Raw genomic sequence first — 13,326 nt, forward strand, 5'->3', positions numbered from 1 at the left:
ATCATGGACATAATGACAACGGCATCACTCTATGCACAAATACAATTTGCCAGCAAAATTCAATGCACAAATACACATTGGTAGAACCATTCAATGCACACATGCACGTTGTTAGCAACATTCATGCAACACAAGCACGTTGTTGACAAAAAATGTCAGGAATATGCACATTATCATTGCTAACGCCAGCGTGAGGCAGTTCATTGACAAAATTTCCATGGTTCTCAATGTCACTATCAGTGTCACTGAAAGGCTATCGGGCACCCGCGGTGGCATACTAAGTCAGTGTTATCCATTGTAGTGCACGCGAGTTAATGTAGGCAGCCTCGTTGAGGTCGAGGCCTTGGTTGCCATGTCGTCCTTCAGCATGAGTCGAGGAGAAGACGACAATGTGGACAATAGGCTCAGTCTCGCCGGCCTCGTTTGAGGAGAAATGTGTCTGCATAACGGTGGCAAGGTCGTTCTGGTAGTAGTTCGGGGAAGAGGACGATGAGCTCCTGAACGGCCGACGGTGGAACTTACTTGGCTGAAATCGGCCAGTATTGTTGCCACAACTAGTGGACGCCCCAGTTGAAGGGGAAGATTCTTCTTTTTCGGCCGCCGGACAGCCCGCCCAAAGGTGTGGGTTACCTTTGGGGCCACCTCCTTCTCCTAAATCGCCTTCCGTGCCACTTTGTCATCCAGCGTCCTCTTATTCTCAAGACGTCTGGCGGCGGCAATTTATGATTAGTGATGCCTGGGAGGGGGCAGACGATGGATCGAAGCATCCGAGACTGCGAGTTGCGGCATCGTCGACGCGGGAGGGAGAATTTGGTATGGTTTTGGCAGGCGGCGATAAGCAATGGGAAGGAAGAATATGGTAGCCAACCGTGTATACCCCAATGCCGGGTTACTGATATGCGGCGTCAATCTGTCCGAGTGACCAAAGCGAATCGGAATCTTCATGTATTGACACTACGTACAATAGTGTTATCTCATCATAACTAATCACTTGACGATGCATATATGAAGTTCGTTTTGATGATACAATGCTTTGTTTATTCAATAATCAATACGACAGCCTAACAAGAATTGAAGTCCAAAAGCCACAAGACCGATAATAATATTGCGATAGATAGTAAAGAATGGGGTGTCCAATCTTGTGTGCACAACACTTTGAATGGACCATTATGTCTCATAATCTTGTGGTACCAGAGGGACAAGGAGGAGCTTGTCCTTGCGGTGCACGGTGAGCCCAAATGATTCTGTCATACTTATCCCCCGTTCCGCTGATCCCGGTGGCAGCTTCCAGTCGAAGTGGTACACGAGATTGGCTAGCATGATTTCAATGGCGGCAATGGCGAAGTTTATACCGGGGCATATCCTCCGCCCCGTCCCGAACGGCAGGTAGAGGAAACCGTTCCCCTTATAATCCATGGCCGCAGCACTGCCGCCTTGCATGAAGCGCTCAGGCAGGAACTCCTCCGCGCTCTCCCAGCTGCTGGGATCCCTCGCGATAGCCCGGCTATTGACGATGACGCGCGTCCCGGACGGTATGGTGTAGCCGTTTATGACGCAGTCGGCCATGGCGAGATGGGGCACCAGAAGCGGCGCAGGCATGTGAAGCCGGAGTGTCTCCTTGATCACGGCCTTTAGGTAGGCCAGATGGTTAAGATCGTCCTCTGTGACCATGTGTTTCCCCTTGGGTATGCTACTCCTCACCTCGGCCTGTAGCTTGGTCATGAGGTCGGGGTTTTGCATGAGCCGAGCCATGGCGTATTCCATCACTATGTATGATGTGTCCGTGCCAGCTCCAAACATGATCTACATATATGTGCATACATAAATACATACGGATCAGCTATTGATCTGGTAAAAGAATAATCGTCAACAGCAGCAGCAACTATGTACAGTATGTATGTATGCGAGGTGCAGGTCATAGTAACCACATGATATACTCCTATGTGGTAAGCAACCTAAATTATTAAAAAAAGAAAAAGAAAAATGTAGGTCATAGTACGTAGCGTACGTACCACCAACTGAGCTTTGACCTGCTCCCTTGTGAGGTTGTACTCTTTCTGAATCGAAAGCAAGTCGTGGATGTAGTCGGTGTCGTCGCCCAACGCCGGCGCCGGCTTGCTCTCATGTTCATGGATGAGGCTTTCGAGCAAGTCGTCCCACATCTTGTTCACTCTCCTGGCCCTGCCGCAAACCATCCACCTGATGATGTCCAGCTTCAGCAGCTCCGGGAAGTAGTCCCCCACGTTGAAGCCGCCAATGAGCAAGGAGTTGGTCTCCACCAGCTCCCTGAAGAGCTTCTCGTGGCCTTTCTGCCTGAAGGACTTGCCGCACACGGCGTGGCCCACGATGTTGGTGGAGAAGGCACTGAGCAGCTCGCCCAGGTCTAGGGCGGCCCCTGCGGCCATCGCATCGCGGAGCTTGGCCACGACCAGACACGCCTCCTCCTCGCGCGCCTGGCGGTAGGAGCGGACCTTGTTGGCGGTGAGGAGGTGCGTCATGGCGATCTTCTTCACCTGCCTCCAGTGGTCGCCGTAGGGGCAGAAGGCGATGTCACTGGGGCCGTAGAATATGATGTCGGTGGCGGGGTTGTGGGGCCGAGAAGCGAAGACGTCATCGTGCGTGCGGAGCACCGCCCGCGCGGCGTTCGACGAGGTGACAATGAGCGTCGGGACAGAGCCGAGGCGGAGGAGCATGAGGCCGTCGCGGCTGTGCTTGGCGGCGAGGTCGCCAAGGGAGACGTGTGGCTGGGAGCCAACCATGTGCAGGTGGCCGATCACGGGAAGCCAGCCGCCAGGAGATGGCAGCTTGCGCAGCAACTCTTCTCTCACTCTCGCAGCACTCCCCGAGCGGCGCACCATCACGAGGATGGTCACCAAGAGGGCGGCAGAGACCAGGACTAGCAGGAGCTCATCGCTTGGCACCTCACCCATAGCTCACAGCAGGCTAGCTTGTGTTCTGTTCACTCTACTGAATGAATGAATGATGATCGATATATAGCTGGTTTTATATATATCTACAAGACGTACGTATATATGCTAGCTGTACGCTTAGAGCAACTCTTGCAGACCCCGCACAACGGTCGGCCCGTAAAAAATCTGGCGATTATTCGGGTTTGGGCCCATTTTCCTGTCAGAACAGACACTGCAAACGCGGCCTGACCTGGAAATGTTTTACGGTGGCCCGTAAACGCGACCCCTCGACGGGTATAACTGCGGGTTCGACCGCTGGATGCGGATGGAAACCCTATCCCTCCACCGTCGCGAAAAGCCCCCCCCCCCCACCTCACCGCCGCACGCCTCCATTACGCCGCGTAGCCGCTCCAATCCACCGCCGCGCATGGCCAGCTCCGGTAGCCGTAGGGACGACGACCCCGAGAGGGCTCGTCGCGTCAGATCCGACGACGCCCGTAAGCACGCCGCCCCCCGGTACATGTGTTGGGGCCTGACGCCGCCGCCGTCGCTCCTCCGTCGCGAGACAAAGGAGTACGACCGCGCGCGCGGCCACCTCTTCTCCTGCAGCAGCTCAATCGAGGCGTCGAGCTCCCGCTCGTCCTCCTCCGTCCCACCGGTGAAGAGGGCTCCCGTCGGTGAAGATGGATCCGGAGGCCGAGACGGTGCCGGAGCGACGTGCCAGGGTCGTCATCGGACCAGAGGACTTCCTCCGTCCGGCGGAGGCGGATAGCCTCCTGCCCGTGCTGCTAGCGCGGAGTGCACGGGAGGCCGAAGAGGATCACCAGCGCCACCGGAGGGAGGAGGAGATCGACACCGTTGTCTACGAGCAGGGTGTTGCGTCGGCCATCGCCTTCGGCCACAAGGTGGAGGAGTGGCGCCGCGAAGCTACTGCGGAGAAGCGCATCTACGTCGTGCTCTCCTCCGACGAGGACGACGACTGAATGTAGGCTATCTACTACTGCACGAGCTCGACTCCGGTGAGCTCCATTTTGGGTAGTGCGGTAGTATAGGTAGTAGCTCCAGTAGGTGATGTCCCCTCTAGTACTGAATGTAGTGTTGTATGATCATGAATGTAGTGTTGTATGATCATGACTGTGGTTCTGAACATGCCCGCGAATGTTTATTTTTCAAATTATGCAGTTTCATTATGTGGGTTCTGTTCTGCAGCGCAACTTTTCGTCCCGCAAAACCCCAATTCGACGAACTGCAAAATGCGTTTGCAGGTCATGAATATACAGGGTCTGCTAGAGTTGCTCTTAGGCTCCAGCCACACATAGTTATTCTCCCCACCTCTGGTCTGGTCTGGTCTGGTATCGTATGTCCCGTGTCCGTAGCCGTCCCCTCATATATCACCCCTCAAATCAATACTAGTACTACCTCATGCATAAATTCATCATATGATTATTATTATTATTATCGCGGGGAAACGATTATAGGCGACCGTCATTAGTGGTGCCAAACATGTGTCACGGCACAAAATTTGGGACAACATATTAGTGATGTGCGTTCCAAAAGTATTATCTGGAGCCTAGTCGAATCCGACAAAGGTTACTAGTCCTATATGTGTGAGATTGTTGAAACGCCACTAGCATAACTTTTGTAATGTCGTGTCGTGCCGTAAACTTTTTTTTTTGCAGGGCTCAGCGAGCCACTATTACAAGACAATTATGACATGTCGCCTTATAGGCACGCCACTAGTCACTAATAGGCACGCCACTAATAGATTTGATATACCGTCACTATTGGTGATTCAAAAAAATGCCTAGTCTTGGAAAAACGGTTTTAGCTTTTGCATACAAACCCAGATTGTGCTCAATTCTTTATCAACAAGTATCTATACACAAAGTTACCTATGAAATTCAACCTCATGTTGCCGTCTTCAAAATTCCCTCTCGGAAATAGGTTTTGGACGTTTTAATTTAGGTGTTAGAATACTAGTGTCATGTGGGATATATCACTACAAAGAATATGTTGATTTTTGCCCCTTCATTTTGGTCACTATATGGTCGCCATATGCTCACTATTTTCCATTAATAACCATTTTGTGACAAAAACCAACGGTCAAAAAATGAAACCCCTTGATCATTAACGGCTTTTCCAATGAAATGGTAATAAGAGCAACTCCAACCAAGCGACCCATTTTGTATGTGCGTGTACATTTGGGTCGCGGCGGACATAAAACTCGACCCAACGCGGCAAACCAAACGGACATGCGTCCATTTTGTGTGTGTCCGTGACCGATTCCAGGCCCAAATTTGATTCGAATTTGCGTCGGGACGGACATGCGCGACACCCGCCCTTCTCCCCCCATGGCCCACCACTCGGTGGCACAGCGCCACCATCCCCCCCCCCCCCACACTTTTCGAAAAACCTCCCGCCGACTTGCACGTGTGCCACGGACGACAACACGCCGCCGCTGGCCTCGCCTCCCTCGCCACCGCTGGCCCTGTAGCCGCAAAAGGAGGCAAGCCCCACGGTGGCGACCGCAAAGCACCGGAAAACCCAAGGAGAAGAAGGAGATGACAAACGATGAGCGCGCCATCGAGTCGTGTAGGAGGAAGTACCACCGACACGCGCAAAAAGCTAGGAACAACGCCATGGTCATGGCCACCCTTGTTGCCGCCGCAGAGCAAGAGGTCGACGCCACGAGGTGGGCCCTGCTGATGCTAGGATACACCAGTAGTTGTTGAGGTACAACAATTTTTTTGTTGGTCCCAAGTAGCATTTACATTAATACTCCCTCCATTTACTTATAAAAGGTCACCATGAAATATACATTTTGCATCTATACAAGGCCACTAACAATAATCGAGGCAATCATTAATGATATTTTCTCTTACTAGCAACCTATTTAATTCTCCATGCATGCAGTCATAATGACAATCAGTTACTTCCATCACTCAATGTTCTTGCGTCCATGTGATGTACTAATGATTCCAGTAAACAAAAATCAAAGGCTAGCTTTGAAAGCATTATGAGTTTGTGGTCTTGTATATAAAAATGGAGGGAGTAGTGATTTTTGTGAGAAGAAAAATATTATAGGCTGATTCCTATTGTTCCAGTACCATCTTATCGCAGAAACAGAGAAACACCAAGCTGGACTGCTGGTCGAGGAGATGCATATGTGAGCACTTTCTACTGGCCAAGTTCAGAAGCAAAAGAACGGCTTATATTTACATAAGCAACAGAAAGGTGTTCTAGGCTTATAATGTGTTGCACTTTCTGCTGTAACGCATCCATTGTTTAGTGTGTTTTAAAGTAGCTTTATCCTCTTTTTGCTTGAAAAGAAAGGAGAAAGAAATGTCTAAGAACCCGGAGGTATTCCTGCAGCCTGATAGGTCGCCTACTCCTTTGAATACTATTCATATCGTACTTAACTCAGTGAGCAAATTGACGAGTAAGGGTATATATCTTCCGTGTCTATGTGAAATAACTGCGATAGTTTTATAACACCAAATGGTGCAAATTGCATCCAATGCATGTCAACAATACAGAGGCCCGGGGCATTCCTCCTTTTCATAGAAAAAAATACATGGTCATCAGCACCACCGACGTGTTCAGGAAACCCATAATATTACATGTGAGTGTAGATATGGGTTTTCTTCTTTGGTCAAATACAGCTAGGTTATACTAACAACCCGTGTTTGCATGTCCTAATTTATGTCTGCAAAAGCTGTATCTTTTGTTGAGCTATATATTATAATATTATGTGTATGTGCGCTGCAGATATGTTACGTCGCATGCAGGAATTATAATTTAAGTTTACAGTTAGGCACGCCTAATCTCACACACCACAAAATTTCCTTCATGTTCACTACTCCCTCCCTTCTAAAATATAAGACCTTTTAGAGATTCTACTATAAACTACATACGGATGTATGTAGTCATATTTTAGGATGTAGATTCATTCATTTTGCTCCGTATCTAGTCTATAGTGAAATCTCTAAAATGTCTTATATTAAGGAACGGAGGAAGTACATCTTTTATCTTCAATTTGGATAGAGTCTAAGCCATAACTCTTTAGTGTTATTTATCTTCAAAAGTTTGCTAGGGGCTATAGATGCGATTTCAGTCATTACAGTCCTGTGCAACGCAATGACTGATGTATGGAAAAATTGTATTAAAAATGTTACATTGACCTTATTTCTCATGATTTGAAAAAATTACATTAAAATATATTGCATAATTTATAGTTAATGCTTCACCTGGTGCAAACGCACCGGTATTTATACTAGTTACTCTTACAGAAAAGAACTACTCCTACATAAGTAATCATGTCCGTCCATATCCTCACAAACAACAATGTCTACAACAATTCAATAATAATCGCAACACTACCAAAAAAATTTAGGTCATTTATTGTTACTACTTACCAAGATTATCCATAGTGGAAGTAACATAGAATTTAAATCAGCAAATTTGCTTATGTGACAACAGTTTAATAAGGAAATAAATAAATTAAGTATCATAGCTAGTTACTCATTCTATAAATAACATCACACAAAGCAAAACAACATATGTTTACAATATAATAAATAGAATATTGCATGACATCACACATACATTACTCTCTATTATAGAGGTAATAGCATAGACTAGTAGTAAGATATGCATGTCACTTCCTCCGTAAACTACTATAAGACGTTTGAGATCACTAATCTAGTATTCTAAAACGTCTTATATTAGTTTACAGACTTCCCTCTATGAGGCAATTTAATTAAGCAGCGGTGAGTAGGTCGGCTGCCTCGGTGATGGCCTTTTGGAGGGTGTTGCCGATGTCGATGACGAAGCGATACCTTACATCAGCCTTGGCGAGGCGGTCCATGGCCGTGTTGACATAGTCGGCACGGATGACCTCGATGTCGGCCGTCACGCCGTGCTTGGCCGCGAGGTCCAGCATCTCCTGGGTCTCGCTCATGCCGCCCATGCAGCTCCCCGCCAGGGTCTTGTTCGCTATAAACAACACCCTTTGAGTATATATATATATATATATGTACATATGTACTTCCTTCTTTTTTAAATATAAGTATTTTAAGACATTTTATTAGAAGACTACATCTAATTATATATAGACATAGTTTAAAAGGCTACATGCGAATATATATATATATATATAAACATAGTTTAGAACGTAGATTTATTCAAATTATATTTAGGAACGGAGGAAGTAAATATGTATGCATGTATGATGATTTCTTGTAGTAATTGCAACAAAGACACTGTTGACGAACTAGTGAGTGACTTACTGGCAACGAGAGCGAAGGGAGGGAGCTGGATGGAATTCTCCGGGAGGCCGACCATGACCATCTTGCCGTTGGGCTTGAGCAAGCCGAGGAGAGGGGCTATGGGCATGTTTGCAGACACGGTGTTGATGATGCCATCCATGGTGCTCATCGCGGCCTTCATCTCGTCGGCGTTGTTGCTGACGACGAACGCGTCGGCGCCGAGCCGCCCGAGGGCCTCCTCCTTCTTCCCGGGCGACGAGCTGATCACCGTTACCTTCATCCCAAACGCCTTGCCGAACTTGACGGCCATGTGGCCCAGCCCGCCCAGCCCCACAACGCCGAGGTGCAGCCCGGGGATGTTGAGCCCGTGGTGCTTCATGGGGCTGTACACGGTGATGCCGGCGCAGAGCAGCGGGGCGCCCTTGTCCAGCGGCATGGCTTCCGGGAACCGGACAACGAAGCGCTCCTTCACCACCACCATGCTTGAGTAGCCGCCGTAGGTGACGGCGTTGGTGCCGCTGCCGCTGTCGTCGAACGAGTTGTAGGTGAAGGCCATGGCCGGGCAGTGGTTCTCGCAGCCCTTGGCACAGCTCTCGCACGACCCGCACGAGTTCACCATGCACCCGACGCCCACGCGGTCGCCGGCCGCGAACCTGGTCACCTTCTTGCCCACCTCGCTGACCTCGCCGGCGATCTCGTGCCCAGGGATCATCGGGTACCTAGCGTTTTTCCACTCGTTCTTAATGCTGTGCAGGTCAGAGTGGCATATCCCGCAGTAGAGAATCTTTATCGCCACATCCTCAGCTCCAGTGCTCCTGTAAAGTATTTTTACCAACAACCGTACATCATCTCCATTCCACTACTACGTATGGGGCGATCGAGGTCGAGATCGACGAGAGGAGAGTACGTAGGTACCTCCGGGTTATGGCGAGAGGGGAGAGGTGGCCGGAGCTCTCGAGCGCGGCCAGACCCACCGCCTTCCTGGCCGTCATTCTATCCGTTAGTGAGGCCGGGAGATGTAGAGGTGAAAGCCTTACGGGCGGAAGGTTCTAGTTAACCTTCTATCCCACACAAATCCTATAGGGATCCTATATATATACAAGTTCATCCCACAAAAATGCTACACCTCACCTAATCATCCCCCTGATTCTGTCAGGGTGGGCCTGGGCCTTACTTCCTTCCAACCAAATTAGACCACGTGAGCAGTTACGTAAGGTTTCGTAAGAGTTTTTACGTAGATGTAACAAAGCTCGTTCATCCCATTACCTTATTTATCTCAATATATATATACATATCCCACTTAATCAACTCTACTACTTTTATTTCTCTCAACATGCATGAGAGATACTGCTTAATATATAGGAGTATTTTATAATTACAAATCTCAAATACAAAAAGAATATATGTATTTTTAATCATTAGTATCATATTCAGATTTAAGACAACCAAATATTATAAAAATATATATAAGATCCTAATGATTGACCTTTCTTGAAGGGGTTGATGAGAGTAAACGCAACCTTCTTCCACCGGCCAAAATTTCATTATTGGAAACGGTTATCTTACTAGATTCTAGGAGGATATGTGGCTAGGTGAGACACCACTGGCCACACAAATTCCATCCTTGTATAATATTGTGCAGCGTAAGGGCATACAAGATGCTATAGTATTGCAGTCTTTACCTCTTAATGTTCAGTTTCGGAGATTCTTAGTGGGAGACCAGTGGAACGCTTGGCTACATCTCGTCGGTAGTTTGATGGACGTTCGAATCTCGGATGAGCCTGATATCATTCCCTACAAACTACCGGTGAATTGTTTGTTTTGTGTAAAATCTATGTATGTAGACCTAATCAACTCTGGCTCAATCCCAAGATAGATACATATTTAGAACATTAAAGTGTCCTTAAGAATCAAAGTCTTCATATGATTTCGTCACAAGGAGGTGATTTTGAGCAAGGACAACTTGTCAAAGCGTAGTTGGGAGGGCAGTCAACCATGTTTATTTTGTGATTAAGATGAAACGATTAAACACCTCTTTCTCAAATGTCTGATGGCTAGAATATTATAACATTCTGTTTAGATAGCCTCTAATACTACCCCTACCAATACTATGCACATGTTATTTGGAACTTAGCTAATTGGGGTCGATCCAACTGTTGCCACACATGTTCGGATAGGAGTATGCGCATTATATACTTTGAGATATAAGAAACGGCAAACATACTCGGATTAGTTTTTTGCAGGTAATCTACCAGGCGACTACGTGGATCTGTACATGATCGTTAGTACTTCGTGCGGAAGCGAGGAAACATTTGGTTATTGGGTCTCCCCGATGTGAGATGATAGTAAAGTAGATCTACAATCGGTTTGGGTGTTTAGTTATCTCATCTTATTTTTGTCCCTTGCGGCATTTTACGTTTTCTTTTTATTGATTATGTTTAACTGGGACAAAACATGTACTTGAGCGCAAAGATTGTTTAATTATTTGCTTAATAATACGGCTGCGTGCTTCGTCCATCCATCCATCCATGCATGTTTGTTTATTCCAAAAAAACCCATACAAACCCCTCCATCCATGCATGCATGTTTGTTTATTCCGAAAACCCATACAAACCAATTAAGGCCCCGCATATTTCATGCATGTCATGAACCTAGCAAGAGCAAGAGTGGTAGCATGTTTTCTTATTCCTAAAACATGGCGTATAAGCTAGAGGAGGTGGGCTGGAACATTCCATTCATATTCCAAGCATGATGATGATGATGAATCTAGAGTCTTGGGGGGAGGTTGCATGAGTACATCCTTGACGAGGCTGTGAAGGTTGGCCATGGATCTGGCAGGAGCAGCACGGGCACAGATCTCCTTCCACTCGGCTGCCTTGCGCTTCAACTTGTTCCCTCCGTCGCCTTCCATGGCCTCCCTTATCCTCGCCTCCACCACTTGGCGGCGCACGTTGTCGCCGACCTCCATCCCGACGCCCCACTCGACGGACGCGTAGCGGCAGTTGGTCTGCTGCTCGGCGAAGAAGGGCCAGCCCAGCATGGGCACCCCGGCGCTGATGGCCACCAAGGCGGAGTTCCAGCCGCAGTGCGTGAGGAAGACGCCGAGGGCCGGGTGCTGCAGCACCGCCTCCTGGTCGCACCAGCTCGTCAGGAGGCACCTGCCCTTGGTGGCCTGCAGGAACTCGGCAGGGAGCTGCATGGCGGCATCGTCGTCCTTCTTGGCCGCCAGCAGGTCCTTCCTCACGATCCACAGGAAGGGGTGGCCGCAGTTGGCCAAGCCCCACGCGAACTCCACCAGCTCCTCGCCGGACATGGTGGTGATGCTCCCAAAGTTGACGTACACCACGGACCCGGGCTCCCTTCCGTCCAGCCACTCGAGGCAGGACCCGTCTGCTTTCCAGAGCACCTCGGGTATCTCGGGGAGCAGCACTTGGCCTTGGCCTTGGCCTTGGGCGAGGAGGTGGAGCGGGCCAATGGTGTAAACCGGGCACGGGGGTGGAAGGATAGCGCGCATGGCATCCAGCGATGCCTGCTCCAGCTCGTCCAAGGTGTTGATGATGATGGCGGCGGCGCGGCCCGACCGCTCCACCTCGTGCAGGTTGAAGTTAAGCATCACGTCGCCACGGTCCGTGGTGCAGATGAAGGAGGGGAAGTCACGGAGGCGCATGTGCTGGCTCATCCCAGGAGCATCGGGCACCGGCGTGTCGAGGTACCCGTTCGTCAGCTGCGCTTCATCTGCACCGACCAACACTTGTTATTGAGTAATTGATTGATGAACTATCCAACCACCCATGGAAATTGCATATAAAAGGCTGAAAAGAAAGAAAGAAAGAAACCTTTGAGGGGAGCGATGCCCTTATCCATGAGGAACCTGAAGTTGCGGTAGCCCACGTAGCCGCAGGCGCTGGCGGTAAAGAAGAGCGCGCACGGCACGCCGACCTCCGCCGCGGCGTCAAGGGTGAAGCTCATGATGTTGTCCGCCACAACGCACGTCACCGGCGGCATCCCAGCCGTGGCGTTGAGCTCCTGGAGCAGCTTCTTGAAGTGGGGGAGGCAGGTGGTCATTGTGGAGTAGCAGATGGACGCCGGGTCCTGTGATGCGTCTGCGTCCGACGGGGGCAGCCCGTCGGGGATGGTGGCGAAGCGGAAGCCCGGGACGCCGGCCAGGGCTCCGGGGCCGTGGGACCGGACCAGACGCCGTTGGTTGTACTCGGTGTGGACGAAGGTAATGTGGAAACCGGCCTTGCAGTGAAGGAGCTTGGCCAGCTTCAGCATCGGCGCGATGTGCCCCTGCTGCGGCAACGGCACCAACACTGCGTGCGGCTTCCTCTCCATCTCCATCTTGCCGGCTCTTGGAATCTGCTGCGCTAGTGGCAGTCAAGTGGTAGAATATAAAGGTAACACGGCCTCGGATCTGTCGTAGTCTATCTTATAGTCTACTCCCTCTGCTTCTAAATATTTATTGTTGTTGTTGAAAAAATTAGACTAATTCTCTTCAACAATAAATATTATAGTGTACATGGAGTGAAATATAATGGTAGCGTAGCTAGTAAGGGGTGTGTGTGAGGAAGAGAGAGAGAGAGAGAGAGAGCTCGTTCCGAGGAAGAAGCGCCAACGAACTAAGGCCCTGCTTGGTTAAAAAGTCTTAGGATTTTTTTTAGTTTCAACTAAAAAGTCCCTAGTCCTTATTTGTTTGGTTGTAGAGACTAAATATGCACTTGCGGTTATTAAATGACAGGTTAAAAGATCATGTTACCCATAGTAATGGATTAAAGGCTATTAAATGACACGCTAAAAGCCGGGGCATTGTTGGAAAAAGGCACAAAAAGACTCTTTCTCGGGGTTTTCTTTCTTAGTCCCAAATGCTCATTTTTAATCCCTAGAAGTCCCTCATGTTTGGTTTAGGTAGGACTAAAACAGATTTTTTTAATCCCTACATTAAAAAGTCCATGTAAACAAACACCCTCTAAGGAAGAGGGAGCTGTGCATCAACCCATCAAATGGAGAACAATCAATCAGTCTGTCAAAACAATGTATCTGGGAGGTGTCTAAAATTTGTGTCCCATTTTAGCCTGTGTGGATGCTAATTTTAAAGTTAAATGCTTGCATCCTGCGCGCCCGCCAAACTTTTGGCCGGTTGCGTCGTTCTC

General features: G+C 48.9%; 3 protein-coding genes across 4 annotated transcripts; all 3 read right to left on the reverse strand.

The window, feature by feature from the left end:
* Positions 1-930: 930 nt before the first annotated feature.
* On the reverse strand, positions 931-2,994 carry LOC123450639 (3-hydroxyindolin-2-one monooxygenase-like). 2 transcript variants are annotated; one of them, XM_045127848.1, is made up of 3 exons: positions 2,013-2,994; positions 1,120-1,803; positions 931-1,081 (listed from the first exon to the last, which is right to left on the reverse strand). In XM_045127848.1, exons 1-2 carry the CDS (start codon positions 2,928-2,930, stop codon positions 1,168-1,170), a joined length of 1,554 nt encoding a protein of 517 aa, XP_044983783.1. In that variant the 5' UTR covers positions 2,931-2,994; the 3' UTR covers positions 931-1,081; positions 1,120-1,167. The 2 variants fall into 2 exon arrangements, with proteins under 2 accessions (XP_044983783.1, XP_044983745.1); XM_045127810.1 differs by having other exon boundaries at positions 1,072-1,803.
* A 4,460-nt stretch (positions 2,995-7,454) lies between these two features.
* Positions 7,455-9,259, reverse strand: LOC123450919 (probable cinnamyl alcohol dehydrogenase 5). The gene is made up of 3 exons (XM_045127970.1): positions 9,092-9,259; positions 8,198-8,991; positions 7,455-7,904 (listed from the first exon to the last, which is right to left on the reverse strand). The coding sequence occupies exons 1-3, from the start codon at positions 9,166-9,168 to the stop codon at positions 7,669-7,671; spliced, it is 1,107 nt and encodes a 368-aa protein (XP_044983905.1). The 5' UTR covers positions 9,169-9,259; the 3' UTR covers positions 7,455-7,668.
* Positions 9,260-10,701: 1,442 nt separating this feature from the next.
* On the reverse strand, positions 10,702-12,573 carry LOC123450812 (7-deoxyloganetin glucosyltransferase-like). Its single transcript, XM_045127911.1, has 2 exons — positions 12,013-12,573; positions 10,702-11,911 (listed from the first exon to the last, which is right to left on the reverse strand). Exons 1-2 carry the CDS (start codon positions 12,515-12,517, stop codon positions 10,884-10,886), a joined length of 1,533 nt encoding a protein of 510 aa, XP_044983846.1. The 5' UTR covers positions 12,518-12,573; the 3' UTR covers positions 10,702-10,883.
* Between the last annotated feature and the right edge of the window lie 753 nt (positions 12,574-13,326).

Source organism: Hordeum vulgare, chromosome 1H (assembly GCF_904849725.1).
Source record: "Hordeum vulgare subsp. vulgare chromosome 1H, MorexV3_pseudomolecules_assembly, whole genome shotgun sequence".
Classification (NCBI taxonomy): Eukaryota; Viridiplantae; Streptophyta; class Magnoliopsida; order Poales; family Poaceae; genus Hordeum; species Hordeum vulgare.

What these genes read in the sequence shown, in the direction of transcription:
- LOC123450639 (XM_045127848.1), bottom strand. Translation starts at nt 2,930, where the DNA reads ATGGGTGAGGTGCCAAGCGATGAGCTCCTGCTAGTCCTGGTCTCTGCC. An exon ending in AGGTCAAAGCTCAGTTGGTG is followed by an intron (nt 1,804 to 2,012) that starts GTACGTACGCTA and finishes ACATATATGTAG; the next exon opens with ATCATGTTTGGAGCTGGCAC.
- LOC123450919 (XM_045127970.1), bottom strand. Translation starts at nt 9,168, where the DNA reads ATGACGGCCAGGAAGGCGGTGGGTCTGGCCGCGCTCGAGAGCTCCGGC. An exon ending in CCTCTCGCCATAACCCGGAG is followed by an intron (nt 8,992 to 9,091) that starts GTACCTACGTAC and finishes AATACTTTACAG; the next exon opens with GAGCACTGGAGCTGAGGATG. An exon ending in TCCCTTCGCTCTCGTTGCCA is followed by an intron (nt 7,905 to 8,197) that starts GTAAGTCACTCA and finishes TGTTGTTTATAG; the next exon opens with CGAACAAGACCCTGGCGGGG.
- LOC123450812 (XM_045127911.1), bottom strand. Translation starts at nt 12,517, where the DNA reads ATGGAGATGGAGAGGAAGCCGCACGCAGTGTTGGTGCCGTTGCCGCAG. An exon ending in GGGCATCGCTCCCCTCAAAG is followed by an intron (nt 11,912 to 12,012) that starts GTTTCTTTCTTT and finishes TGGTCGGTGCAG; the next exon opens with ATGAAGCGCAGCTGACGAAC.